Below are 12,501 nucleotides of genomic sequence, written 5' to 3' on the forward strand. Positions count from 1 at the left end.
AAATCACGTTTACATTTTTTCTTACAACTCAAAAGTCAAGCTGATGTATTCTGAATATTTGTAGTAAATGAAGACAAAATGGATCCAGATCCAAGTCAAGTTAAATTTTATTGATACTATAGCACATTTAGAGGGCAACAGCCATTGCCCCAAAGAGCTGCACACAAAATACATTAAAATGAGTCACAAGGGGGAAAAAAACTAAATTACAAAAAACTAAAAGCAATAAGTGCCATAAATGAAACCTAAAACCTGAAATCTGATCCATAATTAAATTGAACAGGGATGTCTACATTTATTGTAGAAAATTATTCAGAAATGCAAGACAACCATTGTTTCTGTTTTTTTCACAATAACCATCATTGGCACACATAATGTTGCTTTATATCACAATGGAAAAAGCAAAAACAGAAGGAACAGACACAAACATGTTGAATGTGTTCTTACAGAAGTATAATCCTACTCCAGAATGTTTGTTTTAATCTGAGAGAGCATTTCTCACACAGATTTTATAAGAACAAGCACTGTTTTTATAATGAAGAAGACAAAAGCACCATCTTCAAATGTGTGTTTGGGTCCAGCAAATGTCACAAGTGATTGATGACCAACTAGAGACACAGCTGCCACATACAAACACCATCCAGCAACAGAGGAAGGGGGACCTCTACAACATCACGTTGGTTTCATGTTAGATCTGCTGCAGGTCGTGGAACATGATTGTTGCTTTAAGCTAACTGGTAATCTGAATCGTCATCAGTCTTGCATGAGCTTGTGTTTGATGGTTGAACTCTCAGATGAGAGCTGAACAAAAAGAGCTCCGGCGGCCGTCCGTGCCCTCAGCTCATACATGTCGTAGTCATGGGCCCACTCCACATTTCCCCAGCGCCGAATCTGTCAAAGACACAAAACGAGAAAAAAGAAAGCTTGAATGTTTTAGCAAGAAGAACCCTGCTTCAACGGTTCTTTGGGCACTAAGTTAATGAGACTCAAGTTCATACGACCAAAACCCACCCCACCCCGCAGCAAAATGAAGAAGCTGATGTTTTTGGTAATTCCTACCTGGTACTCCTCCTCCAGTCTGGAAAGCAGCACAGCTTCCTCCACACTCAGATGTCTGTCGATCATCCCCAGCGACAGAATTACAGATTTCAGCTGAGTGATCACAAACTCCAGTCCTGCTCGAAAGCAACCAGACAAAAAGTGAAGCTCAAAGTCACCACAAAAATAAATAAATCACGATCCCTTTAAAAAAAAAAAACATCTGGACTTCGTACCTGTCATGGACCAGAGGTTGTAGGAGCTCAAGTGTTGCCTGAATGTGTCTTTGGTTGCTTCTGGAATCTCAGGACCCAAAATGCTGGACGAGGATCCAACAGTGACATCGTACCTGCCATGCGGTCATGAAAGATAACCATTTAGTGCAGCATCTTGGCCGGGAGCGTTTGGATGGCTTTAACACAAGCAGATCAGCTCTGATCACAACAAAATGCTGTCTGTCACCTGTTTTCAATCCAGTGCAGCACAGGGTCCCACTCATTCTTCTGGAGCTCGACCAAACCTGGAGGCTCATCGACTCTGTAACTACACAAAACAAAACAAATAGTACGAAACTTAAAACTAATCTGCAAACAGCCACCATCAATGACAACTACTAAAATATCTAAATGACAACGTGTCTTTTCCTAATTCATTTAGATCTGAACTTTCTTGCACCTGGTTTTATGAAGGCTATTTAACACCTGGGGTAAAACTGACAGCATTTCAGGAAAAAGACATCGTCCCTGCAGTCAGACAGGGTGGTGGTAGTGTGATGGTCTGAGGCTGCTTCCTTAGCAAAACATCCTGAAGAAGAATGTCTGACCTTTGACCTTAAACAGGTAATTCATGCTGGAAAACCCTCCAATGTGGCTGATTTCAGTTTCTGTAACGAGCAGCGGGACATAAATCTTTCACAGAGATGTGAAAGCCACATGTGCTTGATGACAGCTGCTGGCTCCAAGGGTCAAATTGGTTTGGAAAGATTTAATTCTTTAATAAATGGAATCACTAATTGAAAAATGCATTTTGCATTTACTACAATAGAAATAATCAGGTGTCCACTTGCTCAACTGGCCTGTGTGCATTCACCTTTGACGGATTATGAAAATCTACTCTGCCATTCATCTGAGCTCAACTGTCTTGTGTTAAAAGCAGTGATGTATAAATATTGGTATAATGACCTTTGATCCTTACTGGATGCTTAGTTTTCCTGGTTTAGTTTCAGTTAGGCCTGGGCGATAATCAAATCATCACCCAGGCCGAATTTGTTGTTGCTGGCGATTAAAGAAAGCAAATCAAATTTTTATGTAATAGCGCCTTTTTGGCCCCCCGGAGCTTCCGTAGCATTAGTTTCACATAACCGCGACAACAACGTCACAGCACGTACACGGATGTGCAACAGCAAGTGACTCCATGGCCACCGGTGAGAGTGGGAAGTTTGTTCCTACGAGAGGAATTAAATCATCCCTTGTATGGAACTGGTTTGGGTTTGCTGCGACGGATGTGGAGCTTGGCACTTTTATTCCAAGAGGGTGATCATTTATTCATTATTCATCTCAGAAATAAGGGTAACATTTCTCTTGCTTGTGATTAAATACAAAACAAAATTGGCTTTAAGTTGCCTTCCATTTGTACTTATTGCTATTCTTAATAATTGAGGGGGAGAGAGAATCGTAAATCAAATTTAAAAAATAAAATCAGAGATTTTATTTTTGGGCTGTATAACCCTGCCGTTGTTTCAGTTATATAAACAAATGTTTTATCTGATATAGATATAAAAATAACAAGTTTACCAAACGGTGTCTGTTTCCAAATACTTCAGAGCAGCAGTGATCATCTGGTCCTTGTTGCGTTGAGTTGGATTGTCCAGAGCTGTGTTGCACAGAGTCGTCTGCAAGAAGTGTTTAGCAAGAACATCAGATCCATGATTCAGTAACTGACAGGACATAGCTATAAGCATGCATACTGTATATAATCCATAAATGGACACCTCACACTCAGCTGGACAACGCATTTCCTGGAATGTACCCTTATTACAGAGGTGAAGTCACTCGTTGTATTTAAAATTTATTTTCTCAATCAATCAATCAATCAAAATGTATTTATGAAGCGCTTTCCATACAAATGCTGCTCAAAGCACTTTACAATATTAAAAACAACCCAGCAGCCAGTTTCCCACCCCTCCCACACAGATTAACATAAGAGATCCCCTTTGTATCTCCGTCCTCCCATCCTCAATCCCGTCCCAAGCAGATGCAAACTCCCGCACACACACGCACACACGTAATAGAGAAAGGGCAGCTGGCTGACAGCTTTATGTGTGCATAGCCAAATACCAGATGCATAGTGTAGAACTTGAGCGTATCCTTCTGAGCATCCCACTCTGTTGCCACAGCGACGGCCAGGGCCTCATTAGGCACTACGAACAGGTTCCCACCTGGAGTTTTCAGTTTCCTTCTGTCAAGGTTTATCTCGTAGAGACCACCTGTACAGATTATTATTGCTATTAATATTTAGCACAACCATAAGACAGAATGATGTAAACACAGGAATGGAACATTTCCTCTTACCTTCACCTTGGGAGATGCTTACATCTTGATAAAACTTCTTCCTCTCTGGTACACAGCACAACATCGCAAAAGAAAACAGGGTTAATGAAATCGTCAGCTAAACGGATTTACTAATATTTTCCGTCTAACCTGATGTGGCGGTGGAATACTTCCGCGTACAACTGGAGTGTTGATGCCTCGGGCACACGTTGTAAAGAGAAATAACACTTCCAAATGGACTCTTGAGTCTAATAAGACTTCTAAACATGGCTCAGCGACTTTGGCGTAAGGCTAATAATAAAACAGAAACAAATCGCAAAGCTTTTTCCCACCGTTTCTCACTTAAAATAGCGCAACATCGTAAACGGAATGACATTTACATCTATCATTTACAGACTGTTTGCAGTTTTAGCATTTGTTCTCGTCTCAAGCTCCGGCGTTTCAAGCACGCTGGCTGACCTTCTTTGCGAGTTGGTTGACAGTGTCGTAAACTGTTTACTTTAGTGGGAAATGTAGTTTTTTTAGGAGCCTCTTAGTCCCTTTGCGCTGCATTACAAAAGGGGGAAAAACTACAACCAAATAGTCACGTAAATCCTTCTGCACGTTCAGCCAATAAGCGTTTAGAATCTTCGTACGGCGAACTCAGTCGACCAATCAGAGAGGTGAATGCTCCTGGCTACAGCACAGCAAGTCCACTTACTTCTCGAGCAGCTTGGTAAACTGTGCTACATTGGAATTAAGTGAAATTTGAATATCGGTGAGCGTATTCAGTAAACATTTAGCTGTTCGAAGAGGCGAACACAGTGTTTTGACCGTGGTTGGTGCTCAGCCAGCGAAGTGGGAGCCATGCCCGTCCCTGCTGGATACATCAGCGACTCACCCGCAGCGGCCTTCACATCCTCGGCCTCACTTATCCCGCCACCCCCTATAAACACTCAGCAGCCCGGCGTCGTCACTTCGCTGCTGTACAGCGGCTCTAAGTTTCGGGGCCACCAGAAAAGCAAAGGGAACTCCTACGATGTGGAGGTTGTCCTGCAGGTAGGAATTGAAGCGTGTATACAGTCATTAATGTGATGTGTCAAACCGACCGTGTGATGATTGACAGCTGAACACTCTGTCCTACCTGAATCAGACCATCATCAGTGTTGTACTTGGTCTCTAGTCAATTTTCACTAAATGCTGCTGAAAAGGTGGACTTTTTGATATGATTTTCAAAGACCAACAGGCTGTTTTAGCATGTTTATGAAACATAATCATGGGATCCATACGAATGTAGATTAAAGCACGTTTATTGCTGACTTGGATGATGAAAATCTTTTTTTTTCTTCTTAAAGCATGTCACAATGGAAGATTCCTACTTGTGTGGCTACCTGAAGATAAAAGGGCTGACAGAGGTGAGCAGGGACACGAAGTGTTTTGTTGCTTAAATTTGATTCATACTGAATTTTCTTGCCTTTAGAAAGAAAACTGTATTTCTGATTTCTCAAAAGGCCTACATCGGTTTAATCCACAATTTTCTAATTCTAGCCCATGCATGTATTTGAAATGAGACTGAAGAACTTCACCTATTAAAACTGTATTATTTCAGTTTCGCATCCTTTAAATGGCAAAGATCAGTGAGATGCAGAATATACAGATAAATAAACAAGTGCTAGATGGCTGCTTCCTGATGGAGCAAATCATTGCCATAACACTTCTAGTCTGTATGTAGTTCTCTTGAGTCTTACCTCTGCATCAGGTTTGTCTAGATTAATTGTTAACAGAAAACTATATTTTTATAAGTGTAAAGGTTACACGTAGAAGAGTGGAAGAGTCAGGATATTTTCCTGGCGGAATAAATTAGTTTTTAACACTTTACCTCTGCAGAAATCTCTGTTTCTTAAGATTATCATCTCTTTAGATCAGTAGCTTTAATTTAGGTAATGGAAGCAACATCAGCATCAGATAATTAAGGAATTTCCTAAGATCCGTTCTTGTTGTGTCCATCTGGATTCATGGTCAGACTGCTCTTGTTTTGTCTTTGTGACTAATTAAATATGAACTCTTTGGTGATCAACTGTAACCCTGACAGAATGTTTATTTCTTATTGAAACTGAACCTGGCAGATTTGCTGATACTGGCTGTGATGTTCTGGCATTCCCAAACTAAAACAGAAATCAACTCGCCCGTTCTTCTAGGAATATCCAACACTAACCACGTTCTTTGCTGGAGAAATCATCAGCAGGAAGCGGCCGTTTCTCACTCGGAAGTGGGATGCAGATGAGGATGTAGATCGTAAACACTGGGTAAGGTCCAACTTTATTCCCAATCTGTAAAAGTCATCATGACTAAACAGTATCATGGCGAAGTTGACTCTTTTTATATTTAGGGTAAGTTTCAGGCTTTTTACCAGTATGCAAAGATATTTAACTCGGACGAGTTTGACTACAAGGATCTGAAGAACTCTGATTATATTTTCATGAGGTGGAAGGTAAGACGCTACCTGGATGTCACCAGACCAAGTTCCATGCCTAAATAAGTTATTCTTATCTGCTGCTGGCGTTCCTCCTCTCCTTCTCCTCCTTCAGGAGCAGTTTCTGGTTCCAGACCACACCATCAAAGACATCAGTGGCGCTTCCTTTGCTGGTTTCTACTACATCTGCTTCCAGAAATCCACAGCAACAATTGAGGGTTACTACTACCACCGGAGTTCTGAATGGTAACGCATCAACACAAAAGGGATTCAATCTTCTGACACAATGGTTTAGGGTCTTGCACTTTCATCGTTCTGCTCTTTCAATCGCCTAATAGACCCTTTTACTGTTCGTAAACCATATGACGTCAGCGAGAATGCGCGCGCAGCTTGGCAACAGAGAATGGCGTTGTTTCAGGCTTTATCAAGCTACGCTGCGGAGTTATCACCGGCAAATCTTGAATGTTATATTATTAAACTCACTTTAACGAATGACAACAGACTCCCGGATCCCTGTGGCATTACGGAATGGGTGGAAGATGTAGGTGCGTGGCCAGATATCCAGTGGCCCGATATATATACGTTTTTAGTGGAGAGGCCCAGTAAGTACACACGTGAGACGCTACGGGCATACAAATGGTTAGATGCATACAACTATGTTGTCTGTGGCCACGTACAGAAAGTAAAATATCACGACATAGACTCTGAGTTTTGCGTCTTGAAGGCAGAAGTCCTTCCTAGCCAAAGACAAGGACACAAGACTGCTATGTACGAGGCTTGGGTCATAGTAAACAAACCAGAGATCTACGTCTTCACAGCCAACTGTACCTGCATGGCAGGGTGAGTATAGCATAGGTTTCTTTTTTTAGCGTGCTCAGAGTACAATCGTGTTAATTTTAGAGAAATACAGTTTATACTAATATGAAGTGGGAAAATACAGATGAATTAGAATGAAATGTTAATTTGAAGCATGAAATAAAGCATATAAATTTGTTTAATTCTGTCATTTTGATGTTCCAGACTTGGGTCATGCTGCAGCCATGCAGCAACAATTTTATTCAAAGTTGAGCTCTGTGTTAGGATGGGGAAAACAGAAAAGGCTGCAGTTACATCTCAGGCATGTGCATGGAAAGACCTGAGCAGGAAAAATGTAGAACTTCGGAATTCTGTAAAGTTTCAGTCCACTGCTTGAAGAGAAGCTATTCTGGCATCCATACACGCAACAACCCGACATTTTTATGTGCTCAGAACTTCAAAACAAAGGGTTTAAAACGCTGTTTTAGTATCGAGTGTGAATGAGGAAGCCTTCACTCTCGTTGCCAGGCTGCACGCGCAACTTTTGATGACGTAGGTAGTAAAAGGGTCTATGCTGCTGCATTTTGTCCTTTTTAAAATGAGGTTTTATGCATCTAACAAAAAACAACTCGTGTTTTTATGAGTTCCTGATGTGGCAAAAAGCATCTGATTCTTAAAGGCACTTTACGGACTTTTGAATTTTTATGCTCGCGATTGCCCCCTCAGGCCAAAAGCGTGAAGGCAGCTTCAATAGTAGGCTCGTGCACGAGGCGCGCATGCTGTACGTGCACACTCCTTAACGAAAATAACAGCTGAGACAGTCCCGTGTGTGTGTGTGTGGCCCGGAGGACAGAGGACAGGAGAACATGCAGCTAATTAATTAAATAATTTGGTTCTGTACCTTTCTCTTCAGCACAGCCAAAGATTTATGATGGGTCAGTCCTCCTGCATGCTCAGATCATTCCCTTCCCTTGCTTGAAAAATTGTTCCAAAATGAAAGTTGCACCCACACCTTTTTTATCTGTGAATTCAATGCCGTTCGGCGAGTCTCAAATAAAAATGTGGGCATCTTACTGTAAAAAAATATACCATTAATGTAAAAAAGAAACTCTAAATGAGTCTTAGATCTTTAGCTATTTGTTTTTTTAGTCTTTAGGCATTGTTATTATTCTTAGGTCATGTTTTAGGCCCTGTCCACACGTAGCCAGGGATCTGCCAAAACGTAGATATTTTTCTACATTTTGGCCTGTCATCCACACCAAAATGGAGTTTTTTCAAACGAAAACGTATCTTTTTAAAAACTCCGGCCAAAGTGAAGATCTGCGTTTTCTCCGTTTTGGGTGTCTGCGTGTGGACAGACAAAACCGGAGTTTTAAGGTCCGCAACGTCACTTTCCGCAACAAAAAAATGCTGACATCACGTGTGCGACCTGTGTTTATACTAGCCGACATCATGGAAGCCCTCAGAGCTGCGCTCGCTTTATCAGTTGTCCACGCGCTTTCTGCTTGTTTGTTTTTGCAAGCGGAATTACTGCTCCTTGCGGAAGACCACAGACGAAGGACGAGGTTAAGAACGGGGAAGTACTGCCGCCTACAGGTCTGGCATGTCCTTAACAACGTATTTATCCGGGTACGTGTGGACAGTTTTTTTTTTTAAACGAGGTGGTGTGGATGCAAGTTTTTGGAGGGACGGATATTCGTTTAAAAAAAAAACGGCTACGTGTGGACTAGGCCTTAGTTCTCTGTCTCAGCTTAGTCTCCTCTCCCCAGTGGTTAATTGATTTCACCAGGTTTCTCTCCCCACACACCTGCAGCTCATTCCCCAATCATCCTGCCCCTGTGTATAAAACCCTGTCTGCGTCTTAATGTGTTGTTGGCCCATTGTTCGTGTCAGCGTTGTTTTGTACCCCCCACCTCCCCTCTCTAATGAGTTAAATGGGGAGGCATTGGGTCCCTTTTTTAAAGTCTTTGGTACTGGATTTGAACCCAGATCTCCCAGTCCCAGGGTGGAGACTCTACCATTAGACCACTGAGAAAGATACAATAGCACTAATTTAACATTTAAGGAGACACTGATGAGGTGTTGTTTCTTTAGGATGATACACTTTGGTGCATTTGCAGACACACCCACCGGTCACACATTTACTCTGTTAGATTTGTTTTTTCTGATGACAGAGCCTAACCTAGCGCTAATCATAACCCTATCATGAAAAGTAGTATTTTGTTGTGGAGCCTTGTCTAGATTGAACATTACAGTAAGAGAAAACGACTGTGGTGTGGCTGAAAGCTAAAACCCTGGATGTTAAAACAGTAGGAGTTAAGTTTAGCTCCTAAGCCGGTGTTTCTCAACCCTGGTCCTCAGCTCCCTCGTGTCCTGCATATTTTCTTTGTTGCCATTTCCAACAGCATTGTTTCTCTGCTGCCACACACCTGACTTAAATGAATGAGTGATTAACAGGCTTCTGCAGCACTTGATGTCATCCTAAGGAGGCAATGCAAATATGTGGACCAGGTGTGCTGTAGCAGAGACATGGACAACATGCAGGACTGGTTGAGGAACACTGTCCGAAGCAGACAAGTTGAAAACAGACAGCTGTTGCAAAGTTTCTTTTCTACTCATTCCATCACTTCGGATTAGCTGTCAGTGGCTGAAGCTAATAAAAGAAGCTTCTATCGTTGCGGTTTTGTTTTTTCCGCTGGGCCGTCTCCTAAAGTGTCCGGGCGGCATGCATAACGTTTATATACCTACAACGCTTCACGGCTGCTTTTAGGCATTTGTTTGTAATCGTTTATGAACATTTACGAATCGATTTTGAGTCGGCACGTGTCACGTTGCAATGCATCAATTACATTGTGAACTGGCGCACCCCTAGTAGATTCAGTATCACATTAACAAAATTTGCGATCTTTTAGTGTACCGATGTTTCCTCACATTCTTAATTATAACTATCGGATATACATTTTAACTGCAAACCTTAACTGCTGCCAGTAAAATCCTATCTGGGGAGGAACGAAGGCTTGGTGTCTGGCAGCAGAGAGGGACGGTGGTGGAGGAGAAGTCTAATGGCTCAAATAAAGTTGGTGACCGTTCACGGAATGCACATAAAAATAGAAACGACCTTAATTCAGACCTGCTAGCATCATTTAAGCATGCTAACCAACATGCTACGTAGGGCTGCAGTGACAGCATCAGGTAGGTTTCTGCATACTGTGTGCCCTTTATGCTTGTTGCCCTACTCCAGGTGTGGGGAACCCTGGTCCATCAAGGGTTGCTATCCAGCATATTTTAGGCCCTGTCCACACGTAGCCGGGGATCTGCCAAAACATAGATATTTTTCTACGTTTTGGCCTGTCATCCACACGAAAACGGAGTTTTTTCACACGAAAACGGATCTTTTTAAAAACTCCGGCCAAAGTGAAGATCTGCGTTTTCTCCGTTTTGGTTTGTCTGCGTGTGGACGGACAAAACCGGAGTTTTAAGGTCCGCAACGTCACTTTCCGCGACAAAAAATGCTGACATCACGTGTGCGACCTGTGTTTACATTAGCCGACATCATGGAAGCCCTCAGAGCTGCGCTCTGTCACTACCCGATCCATCAATTGTCCAAGCGCTTTTTGCTCGTTTGTTTTTGCAAGCGGAATTACTGCTCCTTGCGGAAGACCACAGACGAAGGACGAGGTTAAGAACGGGGGAAGTACTGCCGCCTACAGGTCTGGCATGTCCTTAACAACGTATTTATCCGGGTACGTGTGGACAGAGTTTGTTTTTAAAACGCGGTGGTGTGGATGCAAGTTTTTGGAGGGGCGGATATTCGTTTTTAAAAAACCCCGGCTACGTGTGGACTAGGCCTTAGTTTCAATCCTGCTTCAACACACCTGATTTCAATCAGCAGGTGATTAACAGGCTTCTGCAGAGCTTGATGAGCTGCAGAACAGGTGAATCAACCACTGAACCAGAATTGTTGGAGCAAAGACGTGCAGGATACCGGCCCTCGAGGACCAGGGTTCCCCACGCCTGCTCAATCTACTCTAACACAGCTGCTTTTCTGCGCGTGGCTCCCTGACTTGACCTGACCTTTCCTGTTCTGTTGCTGCTGCAGGTACCAGTCGTTAAACCTCACCCATGTTCCTGAGCACAGTGCAGCCATCTATGAGTTCCGGTGACCGCCGTGGGCGTCAGGCGTCTCGTACTGGGAAGGCAGACATCTGCGGATGCTACTGAGAAGGAAAACGGACTCCCAACTTGGGGTTGAGAAGTTGAGACCATCAGACTGTTGTGTTTTCTCTATTGAAGCTGCTGATGAGCATGCAGGATTCAGGACTAGTGAATGTATGGCCAAACGAAAATGGGAGGAAGGAAAGTGCATTTTTAACACTTGCCGGATGGAGCGTGTGGAGTCTGAACCAGCAGCAGAGACTGTGATCTCCTTTTACTTTGTTTTAATGTCTGGTTTTAAAACACTTGGCGTCGTACATCTACACATTTTATCAGCCTCGTTGGGGTTTCCTCATCTCTGTTTGCAAGTAGGAACCTGTTCATCCAACAAGAGTGATGCACGCGTTCTGCTGGACAAGGACCCGTCTGCTCCGATTAAAACCTCAACAGAAAACGGCCAAGTCAGAGGGGAGGAGAAGCAGAAGAGAAGTTTGTTATTGGAGCTCGTTGAGTTTTAGGACAGGAGCTTTGATGAGTCAAAAGCTAGATAGACAGTATTTTAAGCTAAACGGAGCTAAGCCAAGAGTATATTTTCTGGTTTTACTCTTAATGGTGAAAGATGAGGGGCACTTTGTAGAAGATACAATCTGCGAGATTCCTGAAAGAAGCTTTTATCTCCGCTCCACATGGTCTTGAGCTCACGTTTGAGGTGATCACATAGGATTGCTGTGGATTTTCTTCTTCTTTGCACAGATTATAGGTTACTAATGTTTCTACACACCCCGATACTCAAACGGTCAAGTTGGAGTTTTACCTCGAAGAGTTCAGAGCCAAAAATGGTCAGATGAAAGGAGTCAAACCCTCTTCTTGCTTTTGACATAAAAACTTTGACTCGTTTTGTTTTTAGTAGATCCCTCCGTTTGTTTCCCCTCAACTATGCAACACTTTAGATTTCCAAACACAAGACCCTACGTCTTCAGAGGTGAAATTTTATTCTATCCTAATATATATAAATATATATGTTAAAAAGTATTCTCTTCATGAAAAGAAAATATTTTTGTTAAAACGATGACACACTCCTCCCAGATCATGTCCCTCTTCCACGTGACTGTGCCATCTTTTTCGAAGCTTGCCAGAGTTGTGAATACGTCTGGACTTGATCAATGGTGTGACTGTAACGAGTGGATCTAAAGAAAACTAAAGCAAACCATCACTGTCTCGTGTTGATTGCATTACATGTTTTCATTCACTCACTTAACTTATTTCTGAGTCTAAATACACACTAAAAAAGTCAGATACACTGCATTTGAACCCGGAATAAACAAATGAGCCACCAAACACGGAGTAGGCTGAAGGATATCCGGCACTGCCACCTGGTGACCTGGATTTCACAGTGCAGCCTTGCACAATCGCCCACAAACATGGTCATTTATTAACAAGAACTCCCTCCAGGTCGGGCTGGTTGTTTACGTGTTTAAATCTCACCAGCAGCATCAGAATAGAGCACTTCCA

General features: G+C 42.6%; 2 protein-coding genes across 2 annotated transcripts; one reads left to right on the forward strand and one right to left on the reverse strand.

Annotated features, from left to right (window-relative positions):
- Positions 1 to 89: 89 nt before the first annotated feature.
- atpaf2 (ATP synthase mitochondrial F1 complex assembly factor 2) lies at positions 90 to 4,068 on the reverse strand. The gene is made up of 8 exons (XM_015963547.3): positions 3,738 to 4,068; positions 3,609 to 3,653; positions 3,375 to 3,523; positions 2,832 to 2,929; positions 1,501 to 1,581; positions 1,275 to 1,387; positions 1,060 to 1,175; positions 90 to 891 (listed from the first exon to the last, which is right to left on the reverse strand). Exons 1-8 carry the CDS (start codon positions 3,853 to 3,855, stop codon positions 754 to 756), a joined length of 858 nt encoding a protein of 285 aa, XP_015819033.1. The 5' UTR covers positions 3,856 to 4,068; the 3' UTR covers positions 90 to 753.
- Positions 4,069 to 4,258: 190 nt separating this feature from the next.
- On the forward strand, positions 4,259 to 11,225 carry LOC107388147 (glucose-induced degradation protein 4 homolog). Its single transcript, XM_015963548.3, has 6 exons — positions 4,259 to 4,625; positions 4,922 to 4,981; positions 5,765 to 5,872; positions 5,956 to 6,057; positions 6,155 to 6,285; positions 10,934 to 11,225. The coding sequence occupies exons 1-6, from the start codon at positions 4,434 to 4,436 to the stop codon at positions 10,995 to 10,997; spliced, it is 657 nt and encodes a 218-aa protein (XP_015819034.1). The 5' UTR covers positions 4,259 to 4,433; the 3' UTR covers positions 10,998 to 11,225.
- Positions 11,226 to 12,501: the final 1,276 nt, after the last annotated feature.

This window comes from Nothobranchius furzeri, chromosome 16 (assembly GCF_043380555.1).
Source record: "Nothobranchius furzeri strain GRZ-AD chromosome 16, NfurGRZ-RIMD1, whole genome shotgun sequence".
NCBI lineage: Eukaryota > Metazoa > Chordata > Actinopteri > Cyprinodontiformes > Nothobranchiidae > Nothobranchius > Nothobranchius furzeri.

Bases quoted from the DNA above. Each gene is read 5' to 3' on its own strand.
- LOC107388147 (XM_015963548.3), top strand. From the start codon at position 4,434: ATGCCCGTCCCTGCTGGATACATCAGCGACTCACCCGCAGCGGCCTTC. The intron at 5,873-5,955 runs GTAAGGTCCAAC...TTTTATATTTAG, and splicing joins ATGTAGATCGTAAACACTGG to GGTAAGTTTCAGGCTTTTTA. The intron at 6,058-6,154 runs GTAAGACGCTAC...CTCCTCCTTCAG, and splicing joins ATATTTTCATGAGGTGGAAG to GAGCAGTTTCTGGTTCCAGA.
- atpaf2 (XM_015963547.3), bottom strand. From the start codon at position 3,855: ATGTTTAGAAGTCTTATTAGACTCAAGAGTCCATTTGGAAGTGTTATT. The intron at 3,654-3,737 runs GTTAGACGGAAA...GCTGTGTACCAG, and splicing joins GTATTCCACCGCCACATCAG to AGAGGAAGAAGTTTTATCAA. The intron at 1,388-1,500 runs GTGACAGACAGC...ACCGCATGGCAG, and splicing joins CTGCACTGGATTGAAAACAG to GTACGATGTCACTGTTGGAT.